Consider the following 18,530-nt stretch of genomic DNA (forward strand, 5'->3'; position numbering starts at 1 on the left):
AGAGCGAAACTCCGTCTCAAAAAAAAAAAAAAAAAAAAAAAGAATATAGAGATCAAAGAAAAGATTCTGCAAAGCTTTCAGAGAGAAAAAATAGGTCACATACAAAGCATCAGGAATTGAAATGGCTTCAGATCTTTCAAATGCACCACTAGAGATTAGAAGATGATGAAACAATGTCTTCAAAATTCTGAAGGAAAATTATATGAAACCCAGAATTCTGTACCGAGGCCAATTATGAATTTTATTTGAAGGTAGAATGAAGATATTTTGAAGACATTCAAGGTCCCATGTAACTTCTCTGAGGACTCTCCAAAAGGAGTGCTTTATTAAAAGGAGGAAGTAAACCAAGAACGAGGAAGGCATGGGATACAGGAAACAGGAGATTCTATAGGGGAGAGGCAGAGAGGGGAGCCAATTGAGCCTCCTGAGTAGCTGGGACTACAGGTGTGCACCACCACATCCAGCTAATTTTTTTGTATTTTTAGTAGAGATGGAGTTTCACCATGTTGGCCAGGATGGTCATGATCTCTTAATCTTGTGATCTGCCTGCCTTGGCCTCCCAAAGTGCTGGGATTTCAGGCATGAGCCACTGCGCCCGGCCGGCCTTCTTTATGTTATTCAATAAGGTTTTGAGAAACATAAAAACAAACACAAAGTAAATCCAGTTGCGAAGTAAATGGGCTTGTTTAGTTTTCTCAGGGGACATGTTAATAGGATGTTCCCATGGAAATCATTATCTAAACAAAATAACAATTTATTGTGAGTTTTCAGAATGCGTCGCAAAGAATCAAACCTGTTTGCCGCATATATTTTGATGTTAGATGTGCTTGGGATCAGGATTGTTATATCTTCTTGATGAATTGCTTCATTTATAATTATTGATTCTCTTTATTGCTAGTTTTGTCTGGTTTTAATATTGTTTTAAATTAATATTTGGGTCTATTTTTCTATCTCTTTAATTTCAACCTCATAGTGAAATGTTTTAAATATGCTTTTTGGTTTTTTGAGACAAGGACTAGCTCTACCACCCAGGCTGGAGTGCAGTGGTGAAATCTCAGCTCACTGCAACCTCTGCCTCTCCAAGCTCAAGCTATCCTACCTCAGCCTCTTGAGTAGCTGGGACTATAAGTGCATACCACCATGCCCAGTTAATCTTTGTATTGGTTTTTTGGTTTTTTTTTTTTTTTTTGGTAGAGATGGGAATTTGCCATGTTGGTCAGACTTGTCTCGAACTTGTAAGCTCAAGCTGTCTGCCTGCTTTGGCCTTGCAAAGTGCTGAGATCATAGGCATGAGCTACCATGCCTGGCAAAATTATGCTCTTTTAAATAGTGTGTAGCCAGATTTCTTTATCCAACTACAGAAATAATATCTTTAAATATATCTGAAATCAAAATAAATGCATTCTATTTTCTGTATGTCATGTTGATCAAGTTTTCTTTATCTCTCCCTGTTTCCATCCTTCTTCCCTCCTGGTATTTTTGGAAGCTCTAGATTGAATTTATTTTTCTTTTTACTTTTCTTTTCTTTTCTTTTTTTTTGAGGCAGAGTCTTGCTTTCGCCCAGGCTGGAGTGCAGTGGCGCGCAATCTCATCTCACTGCAGCTTTTGCCTCCTGGATATAAGATTGGCATGCTCAAAACAAAAAACAAAAACAAATCACATTTCTTTGTGCCAACAGCAACTGACTTTAAAAAAGCATAATAGAGATAAAAACAGCAATTAGAATAGCAACAAAATTTATACCAGTCTAGGAATTAACAGAGATGATGACTTTTTTTTTTTTTTTTTTTGAGACTGAGTTTCACTGTGTTGCCCAGGCTGGAGTGCAGTGGCGTGATCTCGGTTCACTGCAAGCTCCACCTGCCGGGTTCACACCATTCTCCTGCCTCAGCCTCCCGAGTAGCTGGGACTACAGGTGCCCACCACCATGCCTGGCTAATTTTTTGTATTTTTAGTAGAGACGGGGTTTCACCGTCTTAGCCAGGATAGTCTCAATTTCCTTATCTCGTGATCCACCTGCCTTGGCCTCCCAACATGCTGTGATTACAGGCGTGAGCCACTGCGCCCGGCCAGATGATGACTGTTATACACTGAATTTCTGTTAAGTGTAACCACTTAAAACTCTTATCTCTTTTTTTTTTTAATTGCCAGCATTGACTGGCACAGTGGCTCATGTCTATAATGCCAGTGCTTTGGAAGGCTGAGGTGGGAGGATTGCTTGAGGCCAAGAATTCAAGACCAGCCTGGGCAACATAGTAAGACCCCACCCCCACCCCCATCTCTACCAAAAAATTAAAAAATAGTCTGGGCGTGGTGGCTCATGCCTGTAATCCCAGCACTTTGGGAGGCTGAGGTGGGCAGATCACTTGAGGTCAGGAGTTCGAGACTAGCCTGGACAACATGGCGAAACCCCTTCTCTACTAAAAATACAAAAATTAGTCAGGTGTAGTGGCACACGCCAGTAGTCCCAGCTACTCAGGAGGCTGAGGTGGGGGAATTGCTTGAACCTGGGAGATGGAGGTTGCAGTGAGCTAGCCAAGATCGTGCCACTGCACTCCAGCCTGGGCAACAGAGTGAGGCTCCGTCTCAAAAAAATTAAAATAGAGAGATCAAAATTAGCCAGGTGTGGTGTGCACACCTGTAGCCCCATCTACTCGGGAGGCTGAGGCAAGAGGATCGCCTGAACCCAGAAGTTCTGGGCTGCAGTGCTATGATATGATGCCGGGGGGGGAAAAAAAAGGCTCGCACAAATACTTTATAACATTATAATAGAACTTCAAACTGGAATGCGGCAAGGAAATGTTGGGGATGATTAAAAATAAATCTGTATAGGATAGTGTAGTGGTGGGGGATTTGGTGAAGGAAAGGTTAGGAAATCAAGAGCAGCGGAGAGCAAGGTGTCAAAACCAGGAACTGCTGAAATCCTTAAAACAGCTGGGATTGATTCTTCTTTAGATAACACTTTAGAAACTAGGCATTTTCTAGAACACAAACCAGCACCTTCAATTTAAACTTTCAGGAAACTCTTGAAATTTAGGTAATTATGTATCTTTGATGGACAATGGAAGATGCTAAATGCTACGTGAATCCATTAGAAACCATAAAATGGCAGGTAACCAGAAAGACTTCAGATGCCTCACCTTGTCCTACAGAGAACTAGTGGTTTTTCCAACATTACCACAAAACGACCTACTTTGAAAGCCTAAGGTGGTGTGGGGACGGGTTGGAAATAACACTTGGAGTAGGATGATTATTACAACTGAATGAGATTTTTCATCTTGGAGAGTAATTCAGCCCTCAACAACTCCTTGAGCTTTGCAACAGGAGCAGACTTTTAATTTGTAATATTAGATGCATTTTCATGAAAAGAAAAAAATACACATTCTTTGTTCAGAAAAACCTTTCTTTGAAGGTTAACTTATCATTGTGCCATTAATACTTTATCATCGATTTAATCTGGAATGTATCTTAGTGATTTTTTTTGTTTTTTTGGGGGGAGGGGGTATAGAGTCTCGCTGTATTGCCCAGGCTGGAGTGCAGTGGCATGATACTGGCTCACTGCAACCTCTGCCTCCTGGGTTCAAGTGATTCTCATGCCTCAGCCTCCTGAGTAGCTGGGACTATAGGTGTGTGCCACCATGTCGGCTAATTTTTGTATTTTTGGTAGAGATGGAATTTTGCCATGTTGGCCAGGCTGGTCTCAAACTCCTGACCTCAAGTGATCTGCCCGCCTCAGGCTCCCAAAGTGCTGGGACTGTGGGCATGAGTCACTGTGCCCAGCCTATCTTAATGATTTAAATGGACTTTTTTTTTTTTTTTTTTACCTCAAAACAAATCTGTGTAATACATTTATTTTTGGTATATGTTTATACAGTTTGTGGAATGGAAAGTTAGGAAAAGCTCTGTACTTTTTTTTTTTTTGAGACGGAGTCTTGCTCTGTCGCCCAGGCTGGAGTGCAGCGGCGCCATCTCCGCTCACTGAAAGCTCCACCTCCCAGGGCCATTCTCCTGCCTCAGCCTCGCGAGTAGCTGGGACTACAGGCGCCCTCCACCATGCCCAGAGAATTTTTTGTGGTTTTTTAGTAGAGATGGGGTTTCACCGTGTTAGCCAGGATGGTATCGATCTCCTGATCTCGTGATCCTCCCGCCTCGGCCTTCCAAAGTGCTAGGATTATAGGCGTGAGCCACTGCGCCCGGCCGCTCTGTAGTTTTTATGAGTATACTTCTTGAAGCTGAGACACTGAATTTCTCCATTTCACATCCAAGGACTGAGAGCTAAGAGAAGATATTCCTAGAAGCTGCATGTCAAAATGAGAGTGACTTCCAGTGGAATGATGACCAGATAAGATGATCACAGGAATAGTCAGAGGATTATCTTTACAGGTCGACACATAACAGGGTAACCTTGGGGTTATCTATTGCTGCATAAAAAACTACTTCAAAACGTAGCAGCTTTATTGATTTAGCCATTCCACGATGTATACATATTTAAAAACATCGTGTTGTACACAATAAATATATAGAATTTTTGTCCATTAAAGAAAACTGTAGTGGGCTGGGTGCGGTAGCTCACGCCCATAATCCCAGCATTTCGGGACGCTGAGGCAGGTGGATCACCTGAGATCAGGAGTTTGAGACCAGCCTGGCCAACATGGTGAAACCCTGTCTCTACTAAAAATACAAAGAATTAGCCAGGCATGGTGGCAAGTACCTGTAATCCCAGCTACTTGGGAGGCTGAGGCAGGAGAATTGGTTGAGCCCAGGAGGCAGAGGTTACAGTGAGCCGAGATCATGCCACTGCACTCTATCCTGAGCAACAAGAGGGAAACTCCATGTCAAAAAACAAACAAACAAACCAAACCAAACAAAAAATCTTTAGTGGCTTCAATTAACAATCATTTTATTTGTTCATGATTCTGTTGGTGGTTCTTTTACTCTGTTTGACGTGGAATGGGATCACTCATGTGACTGCATTCAGTTGGCAAATCAGCTGGAGGGTGGACTCACTGCGGGTGCTGGGACAGCTGGGTCTGGATATCCAAGATGATTTCACTTGGATGTCTAGGTCTGCTGGCCTCCCGTCTCAGCCTTCCAAGTAGTTGGGATTACAGGTGTTTCCAAGAAGTTGGGATTACAGGCTCATGCCGCCACACTTTGATTTCACGCACATATCTGATGCCTCAGCTGGGAGTGGTGAAACAACTGGAAACTATCCTAGCCACCCTGCTAAACCGATCCTAAGACAGCCAGATCTTTTTCCACGGTGATTGAGGGCTCCAAGAAAGAGCAAGTGGAAGCTGCAAATCTCTTCAGGCCCAGTCTCAAAAGGTACAAAGCACTCTTAACAACCAAAGCCCATCACAGCGTGGCCCAGTGTTAAGGGAAGGGGAAATATCCTCTATCTCTTGATGGAGGACATCCCATGGTAAAACAGCACATGGGATAGGAGTTACTGGATCACCTTCTGGTTGTCTAACATAAACTTGTTTCTGTCTATTGAGAAATTGAATTGTTTTCAAGTTTCACATGTAGTGCACCACGCAGGTCTGTCTGTACTTCAAGGGAGGGTGGACCTACCTCTGCAGAAGATGATCTCTAAATGTATTCCCAGTATCTGCAGCATTGATAGACACTGGGCAGACTGGTGTAGGGTGGGGCAGATAATAATTTATATTACAGGTGTGTCTTAAAATTTTAAGGGTAAACACTAAGTTTTGCCCTCCTTCTTCCATGTCTACAATTGTGCCTACACTTTAAATTATAACACATACATATATAATATAAATTGTCCTTGCAGAAGCTAAAGTTGATACAATATCATTTTCTGTCTTCTGAACAGTGATCTTCACATTATTCGACTACCCATTGAATATTTCTTCATCTTCCTTTGTATTATTATCTTGAGCTTTCATTTCATTTTTTAAAATAAAACATCTAGGCCTTAGGCAATTATTCTGCATTGTACAGGGAGTGTACTTTTATCTTTCAGCATAATTGTGCTATTCCTATTTGCTCACTTTTTTCTTCTGCTTCTTCCCATTACTTTGAAGTCTCTGCATATCTCTTAAATCTGGTAATTTATATTTTTCACGCTCACACGTATTAAATGATACATGAATTCTTTGTACAATTTTTCATGTTATGAGCTCTCTCTTCTACTGGGTTCAGAGTAGAGTTTACTTCATCTGTATTATCTATTGCTGTATTAACAACCCCAAAATTTCATGGCTTAAAACAACTATAAACATTTATTATCTTGCACAGTTTCTACGGATTAGAAATTTGGGAGCGACTTAGCTTATGTCTTCGATGAGGCTGCAGTTAAAATGTTGGTCTGGGATGTAGTAATCTGAAGGCTTGACTGGAGCTGGAGGGTTCACTTTCAGTGGTTCACCAAAATGGTTGTTGGCAAATTGGTATTGGCTGTTGGTAGGAAGCCTCAGTCCCTAAGTGTATGGATGTCTCCACAGGACTGCTTGAGGGTTCTCACAACATGGTGGCTGGCTTCCCCCAGAGCAAGTCATCCAAGAGAATGCAAGGTGGAAGATGCAGTGCGTTTTATTACCTACCCTCAGAAGTCATACTTCATCATTTCCACAATATCCTGTTGGTTGCAGAGGTCAGCCCTATGTTGTGAAGGAAGAAACTACACATGGGTGTGATTACCAGAAGGTGAGGATTGTTGAGAGCCATTTAGAAGCTGGCTACTGGGCCAGGCGCGGTGGCTCAAGCCTGTAATCCCAGCACTTTGGGAGGCCGAGACGGGCGGATCACGAGGTCAGGAGATCGAGACCATCCTGGCTAACCCGGTGAAACCCCGTCTCTACTAAAAAATACAAAAAACTAGCCGGGCGAGGTGGCGGGCGCCTGTAGTCCCAGCTACTCCGGAGGCTGAGGCAGGAGAATGGCATAAACCTGGGAGGCGGAGCTTGCAGTGAGCTGAGATCCGGCCACTGCACTCCAGCCCGGGAGACAGAGCCAGACTCCGTCTCAAAAAAAAAAAAAAAAAAAGAAGCTGGCTACTGAACCATCTATTGAGTTTTTTCTCTTTCAGCGACTGTGTATTTCTACATTTTTAAGGCTTTTTTTTCTGTTTTTTTTTTTTTTTGAAACAGAGTCTCACTCTGTTGCCTGGGCCTGAGTGTAGTGACTTGATCTCATCTCACTGCAGCCTTGACCTCCTGGGCTGAAGCAATCCTCCCACCTCAGTCTCCTGAGTAGCTGGGAATACAGGTGCATGCCACCATGCCTGGCTAATTTTTGTGTTTTGTTTTTTTTTCTTGTAGAACTGATGTTTTTGCCATGTTGCCCAGGCTGGTCTCGAACTCCTGGGCTCAAGCCATCCGCCTGCTTCAGCCTCCCAAAATGTTGGGATTACAGGCGTGAGCCACCAAGCCTGGCCAAGACTTTAAACTGGTTTATTTTCCTGCCTGCTTGTTCTTGTTTAACACCTTCCTGCTGTTTTTCTTCTTTTTTTCAATTCTTGTCTTTTAAAAAATAGATGTCATTCTCATTTCATCTCTTTGACAATCCTAAATATAAGAAATCTAAAGTCTTTCACGTGGTGTTATCATTTTTATTTTACCAGACTAAATTGGTCTTTTGACCATTGATACTATTATCTGTATTTCTTAGTTTTCTTTGTATGTTTTGGAATTTGGGGTTGCGAGGTACTTTTTTTTGTTTTTGTTTTTTTGAGACAGAGTCTCACTGCATTGGAGTGCAGTGGCGTGATCTGGGCTCACTGGCAATCTCTGCCTCCCAGGTTCAAGTGATTCTTCTGCTTCAGCCTCCCAAGTAGCTGGGACTACAGGCACGCACCACCACACTCAGGTAATTTTTGTATTTTTAGTAGAGACAGTGTTTCACCCTGTTGGCCAGGCTGGTCTCGAACTCCTGACCTCAAGTGATCCACCCACCTTGGCCTCTGAAAGTGCTGGGATTACTGGTGTGAGCCACTGTGCCTGGCCTGCAACGTACTTTTTAAAAAAATTTTTTGGTCAAGTTAATTGAGTACATATGTAAAAGTCACCCTTTTGGGTGTTTAGTTCAAAGAGTTTTGCCAAATATACACGATTCCGTAACCACTACCACAATCAACATACACACTGTTTCCATCACCTCAGAAATTTCCCCCCTATGCCTTAATAGTCTGTCTTCTTCTCAAACTCTAAGCCCTGGCAATCACTGATATAGTTTCTGGACCTTTAGGTTTGCCTATTTTAGAGCATCATACAGTATGACATAAGGTGTATAGTTTTTAGTGAATGGCCTCTATCATTTAGCTGTATTCTTTATTTCTCTTAAGTAGAACTTCTGGGTCAGCAAAAGAATTGATAAACTCAACACATAATGCTTTAATGAGAAATCAAGGTGAAAAGGAAGAAACTCTTTTTTTTTTTTTAATTTTTGAGACGGAGTCTCACTCTTGCCCAGGCTAGAGTGCAGTGGTGTGATCTCAGCTCACTGCAACCTCCACTTCCTGGGTTTGAGTGATTCTCATGTCTCAGTCTCCCAGAAACTTTTAAACATCAAAATGTTTTGATAAAGGTAAAAAGGATTTGAAACAATGACTAGTATTGAAGATAAGCAAAGAAGATACAATATACAGATAAAAGAAGCCCCTGAAGAAAAAAATCAAAACAAGGGAATGAAACAAATGCAAACAGTATAATTTAAGAAAAGTTTACAGAAACTTAAAAAAGCAAAATGTTGCATATTGAAATAGGGGATCATGTGGCTGAGAACATTAGCCTAGAATGACCTACTTCAAGGCATATTTTTCATCAAAATACTGAATGTTAAAGAAAAAGAAAACATTCTTTAGGTATTTAGGCAAAAATAAAAACATGACCTTTATATCATTAGGAGAATAAAATTATGTTGTTACACTGATAGTAATGCTTTATGCCAGGAGAACATGGAATACCATGTTTCAGATATCAAGGAAAGCACATATGATCCAAGGTTTTTGTGTTAAGCAGAGCTGGCTTTCAACTATAAAGGGCATAGGAAGCAGCTATTAGCAGTTAAAGAACTCAGAAAATATTGTTCCTAGGAGTTCTCCCTAAGAAATTTAGAGAATGAGGTTCAGACAACTAGAGTAACTAGGGAGATTGTAGTATGTGATGGCTATATGATCTGACAATGAAGATAGAGTAAACCAATAAAAATTGGAAAAAAATTGCATATTTTAAAGTGTATTTCTGAACGCTATTTTGTTCTATTCATCTAATATGTCTGTTTTTACCCAAATATCATTCTTTTGACTACTATTGCAATTTTATAAGTCTTGATGTCAGGTATTATAAATATTCTATTTTTTTTTCTAAGTTGTTTAGGCTATTCTAGGTCCTGTGCATTTCTATGCCAATTTCAGATTCTACTTCTTAATTTGTGCAGAAAGGCCTGCTAGGATTTTGATTAAGACTGGGTGGAATCTATAGGTCAATTGGAAGAGAACTGACAATAATATCGAGTCTTCTGACTCATAGTTTAACTCTCCATTTATTTAGCTCTTCTTTAATTTTTCTAATCAGTATATTGTGGTTTTCAGCATACAAATATTGTGCTTATTTTGTTACATTCATACCTAAGTATTTTATGGTTTTGATACTTTTGTAAATGCTACTGTTGTTTAAATTCTAATTTCAACTGTTTATTGCTCTTATTTTTTTAACCTTTTTTTTTTTTTTTTGAGATGAAATGTCACTCTTGTCCCCCAGGCTGGAGTGCAATGGCACGATCTTGGCTCACTGCAACTTCTGCCTCCCGGGTTCAAGCGATTCTCCTGCCTCTGCCCCTGAGTAGCTGGGATTACAGGCATCTGCCACCATGCCCAGCTAATTTTCGTATTTTTAGTAGAGACAGGGTTTTACCATGTTGGCCAGGCTGGTCTAGAACTGACCTTAGGTGATCCACCCACCTCGGCCTCCCAAAGTGCTGGGATCACAGGCGTGAGCCACCACGCCTGGCCGTTTATGGCTCTTATATAGAAATACAGCAGATTTTTGTATATTGACCTCGTATCCTATGACCTTAATAAACTCATTTATTAGTTCTTTTGTAGATTATTTGGGACTTTATGTGTAGATAGTCATGTCATCTGTGAATAAATATTGAATTATTTCTTCCATTCCAGAATATACACTTTTTATGTTTCTTTCTTGGCTATTACATTGGCTAGCACCTGCAGTAAAACCTTGAGTAAAAGTGGTAAAACGACATTCTTGTGGGGGAAAGCATTCAGTCTTTCCCATTAAGTATGATGTTAGTTATAGGTTTTTTTTGTAGATACCTTTTAGTAGGTATCAGAAATTCCTTATATTTTTAGTTTGTTAAGAGATTTTTATTGTGAATGGATGTTGAATTTTGTCAGATGATTTTTCTTTGTCTATTGAAATATTTCTTTTCTAGCCTCTTGACATGATGAACTACATTGGTTTATTTTTCAGATGTTAAAACAACCTTGCATTCCTAGGATAAACTCCACTTAGTCATGACATATTATCTTTATTGTGTATGTTTAGTGTATGTGTATGTGTATCTTTTATGTGTATGTGTATTGGATTTGCTGATATTTTGTTAAAGATTTTTGCATCTGTATTCACAAGAATATTAGTCTAATCTTTTTCTGGTTTTGGCAATACTGGCCTTATAAAATATGTTAGGAAACATTCCCTTCTCTTATGTTCTGGAAGAGTTTTTGTTGAGTTTCTATTCATTCTTCCATACATTTTTGGGTAGAATTCACAAGTGAAACCGTCCAGTCCTGGGGTTTCCTTTGTGGGAAAGTTTTTAACTACAAGTGTGATTTATTTAATAGACATTGGGCTATTAAGCTAACTTATTTCTTCTTAAATGAGCTTTGCTATTTTATTCAATTTATGAGCATGAAGTAGTTCATAATATTGTTATTTCATTAGCATCTGTGGGGTCTGTGGTGATGTCTCCTTTACATTATTGATATTGATAATTTGTGTCTGTTTTATTTTTTGCTTTATTAGTCTGGTTAGAGAGTTATCAATTGTATTGATATTTTTAAAGAACCAGCTTTTGGTTTTATTGATTTTTCTCTGTTTTTATGTTTTTAATTTTATTCATTTCTCCTGTGATCTTTATTATTAGTTTTTAAATTTCTGTTGGCTTTAGGTTTAATTTGCTCTTCCTAATGATTTTAATTCATTCAGAGTCTTGCATTTCAGCTTATGCCCTCACTTGTCCACAGTGCAGCTGGAATCACAAAAGTCACTAATGACCTCCTGATTAGCAGTGGCATCATCACCAGTTGTCACCTAGTTAGATTCCACTTCAGCATTTGAACCCTTTTTCTATGTACATTTATATATAGCCTCTCTAATTTCACAAGTTATTTGAAAATCTTCCTCTTAATTTTCTACTCATTCCCTCTAAGGGAGGAGAATTACCTTTGATTGACAATTGGCTACTATTTCTAATGCAAGGTTCTAACACTCTTTTTTTTTTCCTCCCTGCCATTATTCTCTTACTTTTTTCAGCTCCATAAAACTCCCTGTGGTGCCTCATCATGTATGATACAAACTACTTTATCCATAATCCTGTCACTTAGATATAGACAACTCCTTGTCCTTGGCTTATGTAATTCCATAAAAACAGGCACACATAAATTTTTTAACAAAAATTTGATTGCAACATTCATTACTGCTTTGCAGTCCCTTTCTCCTCAGTATATCATTTATGTATAATATCATTCTATATATAATTCACACTTATTTTTAAATATGTCATTTACATCTTTTCATATATATTTCAAACTTTTTATTAGAGAGATTTTCAAACATACAACAGTAAGCAGAATGTTATAATGGACCCTCATGTACACATCACCCAGCTTTCATGGTTGTCAACTCAGGGCCAATCCTGTTTCATCTGCACCCTGACCTACTTCTTTCCTCCTGTGTTATATTGAGACTAGTCCCAAATATATCATTTCCTCCACCCATGTAAATTTGTAATGACTGTATGGTATCTAACTGTATGGATGTACCATTATTTATATATTTACATAATCCTGTTTTGGGACATTTGTGACTTTTAGTTTTATCATTCAAATTATAACACTACAACTGCTACCATAATATTTTTAAATAAATGAGATACCACCAGCTTTTCACATTGCTTGAATATATTTTCTTATTTTTATCCCTACAACATCCTGTAAAGTAGTTAGAACAGGTTATATTATCCACATTTTATACACAAGAATTTTAGAGTCCAGTGGCAAACTATTGGTAAATAGTAGAGTTTCCTAACTTAAAATTATTCATAAAAATAACACATATATGGTAGAAATAGGCTGCTTTAAAAATTTCTATGTAAATATTCATTGTACACCTATTAAGTATTAGATACTATGTTGGATGCTTTTCTGTTTAATCTTCACATAAATGCTGTGAAATAAGTGTTGTATCATTTTACAGGTAGGGAGCAGAGACTCAGGTAAGTTAAATAATGTACCCATCATCACATAGCTAGTAAGTATTGGAATCTGGGTTCCAATTTAGGTCTTGCTTTTCATTTCAGTATTCTTTCCAATTTTCCCTATATTAATATTTCAAGGATTACCTCCTTTTCGTTAAGAAAGCAAGTAACTTTTGAGCCGGATTCTGCCTTCAAGCAACTTACAATGTAGTTGGGAAGATAGTACAAGATAGGAAGTCAGTGCCATAGGAGCAGAAAAAAAGTTATTTGGCAGTGGTAAAAATAATGATACTGTCCTTAATATATGCATGGTACTTTAGGCATGACAGAGAGCTTTGTCATTTCATCAATAATTTGTAATATATTAAATACTCACTATGTAGAAAGACCTGTATTAGTTATGTAACAGTGAAGCAAGCTGACTTTTGTCCTTCCTGTTATCACTAGAAACTAAACATTTGAGAAGGAGAAATCAGACAAGATATTTGCATAGTCCTCTTAAGAAAACTATTTTTTTCACTAGCAAAATTTTGTGCATTCTTCTGTTTCTCCTGGCAATCCTGACAATATTCAAAATCCAGGCTAAGGCTCCAGAAAAACCAAATTTCCCTGAAAATAGAATATAGTTATATTGTAGAAATGACAATTGTCAGCATATTGCCAGTGGTGGAAGAATGTGGTATTGGCATGTATTTGCTAGGTGGTTTTTGGTTTAGGGAATATTCTAGAGACTTCCAAAAGACATAATACTTGTCCAGTTGCTTCTATATAGTGCCATAGTCTAAATAAGTAATTCAACAAAATGCTTTGAAACCACAATACTCGCTCATTAAACATTTGAAATATTTTCACAGAAATTAAATATGAGGTACTGAGAATGCACTTGCACGATATTATTTACCTATCCAAATATTTGAAACCTCTTCCAGAATCTAGATCCCTGCAATGAACTACCTTTTAAAATGCTGCCATGGGGCTGGGCGCGGTGACTCACACCTGTAATCCCAGCACTTTGGGAGGCTGAGGCGGGTGGATCACCTGAAGTCAGGAGTTCGAGACCAGCCTGACCAATATAGTGAAATGCCGTCTCTACTAAAAATACAAAAATTAGCTCAGCATGGTGGTGTGTACCTGTAGTCCCAGCTACTCAGGAGGCTGAGACAGGAGAATCACTTGAACCTGGGAGGCAGAGGTTGCAGTGAGCCGAAATTGTGCCATTGCACTCCAGCCTGGGTGACAAAGCAAGACTCCATTTCAAAAAAAAAAAAAAAATGCTGCCATGTGGACAGGCAGTTAAATACGTGGCCATACATGGTGACAACAAATGTTCTACACCTTTATTATCCAGTAGAAATATGTAAGCTACATGTGTAACTTAAAATATTCTAATAGACACATTAATAAAATTAAAAAGCAGGTAAAATTAATTTTAATAGTATATTTTATTTAATGCAAAATACCCAAAACATTAGTTCAGTGTGGTGTCAATATAAAATATTACTAATGAGATGTTTTATGTCTTCATACTGTTTTCTAATAATATATGAATTATTGAATGAAGTGTGTATTTTACACTGTATCAGAATTTGGACTAGCCACATTTCAAGTGCTCTTGGACAGCACATGTCTATTATTCTCCAGCCCTCAGTCATTTTCTGAACCAACTGGAGGCAAGAAAATGAGTGTGTCATTGAAATAGTGTCCAAATGCCCTGAGCCGGTACAGGCCATACATCATTACTTCCATCTTTTGGGGGGTCAATCCATTAAAAGTAACAGCCAGATCTGAACAGCAGCCTTCTACTACTTGCTGAGGGTTATTCGCCAATGCCTCTTCAATAAGCTGTGCGATTGGTTTTGTATTAAATACATCTCTTCCTTCATAATCCTCTGCATTTTCTGCATGAACTCCTGCATATTTCAGGCATATTGCCAGTTGCTTATCTTCAGATAACTTCCAAATCACACTTTGATCTGCACAGGTCTCAGAGTTATTGAGAAGTCTGTTAAGTCTTTTCATCGACTCTCTACTTAAAACAATCCCTCCTTCCACAGTCACATATTCGAGGTCTCCAGATATAACAGTGTGACCCAGATAGAAGGGTTGGGATGCATCCCTTGTAAACAAAAGGTACTTTAAATTTTCAATGACAGCAAACGTAGTGGGAAGTGCAAGAAAGAACCAGTTGTAGTTGTCACCATACTTTTCAAAGACATATTTGTAAGTGGTCCTCATCTGTGCCCACCTGTCATTGCTTTCTATATTGAACAAATTATCATTTTTAGTATTGTAGAGCTCTGCTTTGTCACAGTGTTTGGTCCAGGTCTCTTTCAGTACAGCCCAGTAACTCTTATCTTCGGATTCTCCAAAGATGATACAGAAAACACGAATACTTTTACTGAGTTCCACAAGTATCACTTTTGAAGTATTTAAGAAATTGTTTCTGTTAGGTGGACGAAGGTGATGGTGCTCGTGGTCTTGAGTTTGACCTCTGTGTCGAATGTGAATTTGGCCAAACATAGTTATCAAAACCCAAGAAATGCTCCCAAGCAACATACCCTTAAGAAATGATGTCCCACTAGCGGAAACCATTTTCCAGGCGTTGAGGACAGTGCGCCCGGGTCAAAGGCAGCCTGGGACCGGGTCCTGGGGGGTCCCGCGCCTTCCGGAGCTCACGGCCGCGCTCCCGGTTGGGCCACTCTAGCTGCGGAAGGTCGCTTCTCGGTGGCGTAGAGAAGGGGGCGGGGCAGGAGCCGGACTCGGCCGGCACTGCGGGTGGGGTCCGGGCTGCTGCGAGTGAGAGGTGTACTGGGAGTTCTGCGCGCCTGGCCTCCCAACCAACAATAACGTTGAAATTGAGCAGAGATCGAGTCACAGACGGCTCTGAAGTGGGCCAGACATCAGCACTGAGCCAAAAAGAATAAAATTGAGTTATACCTCACGATTAGTGTATTCAGCCCCTGGTACAACACATCCCTATGTTGATTAGCATCGGGTCCTTCTTAAGGCTTTTAAAATTCTCCTTATAATATTCGTTTTAGTGTTTGTGTGTCAGTGATTGATTAAAGAGATTCTTTAATCAAAGAATCTCTTCTATACTCTCTCCATCAATCTGTAAGAATGTAAAACAACCCAGAGTTTTTATTGAAACATAGCACCCACGGAATTGACAAGAACACATCGCTTCCCTGATGTCATTATGACTTTTTCATCAAACCGTCAAATAGGACATTTGAAGCCTTTCTTTCCTCTTAGATTTATTTTCTTGTTCTTAGTATGTGTTAATCAGTAATTTTTAATTTACAATCCACTGAAGAAAATTTTATTGATGAATACTCTTGAGGTATATATATAGTCCTTGTATTAAAAGTACCAAAACTCTGGCATTTTGATCAACTTTTAAATATGCAAAGAGCCTTTAATGTGCTAACTGTATTTAACTCATCTCCAGTGAACTACTTTAAAATATCCAAACTGATGATGACGTTATGAGATTTTTTTAAGCCTTTTTCAGAAAGGCTTATTTTTCAAAAATAAATTTTTGTATTTATATTTTCCCTCACTTTACAGATGCAGCAGCTTGAGAGACAAGTTATTGATGCTGAACGTCAAGCAGAAAAAGCTTTTCAACAGGTAGAGTAAAATTGTAGTTTAAATGTTTTTTCTGCCTCTACTACTCACATAAAGATGGTTTGGCTCATAATGGAAAGACAATCATCAGCCTGCCTCTACATCTGATCATTTTGACTGTTCATAGCTTGATCCATAAAGGAAATGGAGAATCTAACTCTATTTTGTCCATTAACAAATTTTCAAAGGAAAAAAAGGCTACCATTAGGAAGTTTTATCTTCTGAGAAAACTTTTATGGTAATACTAACTATAATGGCTATGGTAATACTAACTATAATTAAGTTTTTTATATAAATATGTTCGTAGCAGCTTTATTTGTAGTCATAAAGAGTTGGAAATCGTATGAATGCCATATTATAGGAGAATGAAAAAGTAAACTATTATCAACTCCATGAACCATTAGACAATCATTAAAATGTTTCTAAGGATATGCATTAATATGTAAAAATGCTTAGAGTTATATTAGGAAAAGTCAAACCTAAAAGTTAAAAAAAAGGCTGGGAGGAAACACCCCAAAATTTTAATAAAAGTTTAAAATTGTTTGAATTATGGAATCAGGAATTATTTTTTTCCCCTATTTTCTTTCTTTCTTTCTTTCTTTTTTTTTTTTTGAGACGGAGTCTTGCTCTGTCGCCCGGTCTGGAGTGCAGTGGCCAGATCTCAGCTCACTGCACGCTCCGCCTCCCGGGTTTACACCATTCTCCTGCCTTAGCCTCCGGAGTAGCTGGGACTACAGGCGCCCACCACCTCGCCCGGCTAGTTTTTTGTATTTTTAGTAGAGACGGGGTTTCACGGTGTTAGCCAGGATGGTCTCGATCTCCTGACCTCGTGATCCACCCATCTCGGCCTCCCAAAGTGCTGGCATTACAGGCTTGAGCCACCGTGCTCGGCCTCTTTTTTTTTTTGAGAGGGAATCTTGCTCTGTGGCCCAGGCTGAAGTGCAGTGGCGCAATCTTGGCTCACTGCAACCTCTGCCTCCTGGGTTCAAGCGATTCTCCTGCCTCAATCTCCTGAATAACTGGGATTACAGGTGCACACCACCACACCCGGCTAATTTTTATATTGTTAGTAGAGATGGGGTTTGTTGGCCAGGATGGCCTCGAACTCCTGACCTCAGGTGATCTGCCCACCTTGGCCTCCCATAGTGCTGGGATTACAGGTGTGAGGTATCATGCCTGGCCCCCTATATTTTCATACTTTGAGTTTTTAAATATAACTTTTGTTTATTAAAAATTTTAAATTTTGTAATGACAGGGTCTCACTATGTTGTCCAGGATGATCTTGAACTCCTGGCTTCAAGTGATCCTCAATGTCCCAAAGTGTTGGGATTACAGGTGTGAGCTCACTTGCTCAGACAGCTTTTATTATTTTTAAAAGATGTTTTGATAAGTCATATAACCCTTTCTGGGCCTTGCCAGCAGTAAAATGAGCAGTAAAATGATGGGTTTGGACGGGCCCACCCAGCCTTAAAGTTTAATGATCTAAATCCATAGCTTCTCATTTCATGAAAAGATCTCAGTCATATTCAGTTTATTCAATGAGTTCCAGTGAGTTCTGGTGTTCTGCAGCACTATAGAGTAATATGGTTAACTATAATTTATTGCATGTTTACAAAAAGCTAAAAGAGCCAGCTTTCTATATTTTCATAAAGCCAGAAGAGAGGATTCTGAATGTTCACAATACAAATAAATAATAAATGTTTGAGGTGCTGGACATACTAATTACCTTGATTCGATCATTACACATTGTATACACACATGGAAATATCACTCTGTATCACACAAATATGTACAATTATTTTGTGTCAACTAAAAAGGAAAAAAAGGCTTAAATACAAAATTATTTTTCCTAAGAAGTGCATATGAAATTCCTTATGCTTCCTCTAAGTTTGTCATGTTTCCTTCCTTCAACTTGAGTACTACCAAATCTTTTTTCTTTTTAATTTTTATTTTAGAGGGGTAAGGAGTCTGGCAACGAGGCTTTCCCCCTTGCTGCACTGCCATTCTTTCCACTAATTTTGGAAGTTGCAGTATCTGTTGGTTTAGTGGTTTGGCTTTCTGGCTGCTCAAAATTGAAGTCAAGTAAGCCTTCTGAAGGAAATTTATCACTTGTAAGTCCTTCAGAAGGACCTCTATATGTGGCAGCCACACCAAGTTTCTCATTTTCTTGCCACTGCCAATTATATCTCTCTTAATTGTATTTGTTTGACTTACTAGATTTCTTGTTTCACAGCATAGTCACATCTTCCATTTGACGATTAGAATTTCTGTTTCTGCCTGGTTGAAATTTGTGTCCAGGGCCACTTTAGTTGCAATTATTTTTACTACATACACTGGATTTCTAGTTTCTGTTACTGTTGTTCATATGCCAACTGGAAAAGCCACCTGTTCCTTCAGAATGCTAACTGGAATTCCTTCCTGTACCATTATGATTCCAATCT

At 39.0% G+C, this 18,530-nt stretch overlaps 2 protein-coding genes across 2 annotated transcripts in view; one reads left to right on the forward strand and one right to left on the reverse strand.

Annotated features, from left to right (window-relative positions):
• Window positions 1-18,530, forward strand: part of PLEKHH2 (pleckstrin homology, MyTH4 and FERM domain containing H2) — a 130,967-nt gene that overhangs the window by 17,517 nt on the left and 94,920 nt on the right. The window contains exon 3 of the mRNA XM_023195719.1: window positions 16,030-16,092. Within this exon, the coding sequence (XP_023051487.1) occupies window positions 16,030-16,092 (63 nt within the window). The remainder of the gene's footprint in view (window positions 1-16,029; window positions 16,093-18,530) is intronic.
• On the reverse strand, window positions 13,889-15,155 carry C1GALT1C1L (C1GALT1 specific chaperone 1 like). The gene has a single exon (XM_023195720.2). It carries the CDS (start codon window positions 15,049-15,051, stop codon window positions 14,104-14,106), a length of 948 nt encoding a protein of 315 aa, XP_023051488.1. The 5' UTR covers window positions 15,052-15,155; the 3' UTR covers window positions 13,889-14,103.

Source organism: Piliocolobus tephrosceles, chromosome 15, assembly GCF_002776525.5.
Source record: "Piliocolobus tephrosceles isolate RC106 chromosome 15, ASM277652v3, whole genome shotgun sequence".
Lineage (NCBI taxonomy): Eukaryota > Metazoa > Chordata > Mammalia > Primates > Cercopithecidae > Piliocolobus > Piliocolobus tephrosceles.

Coding starts and splice junctions, on each gene's coding strand:
- C1GALT1C1L (XM_023195720.2), bottom strand. CDS start 15,051: ATGGTTTCCGCTAGTGGGACATCATTTCTTAAGGGTATGTTGCTTGGG.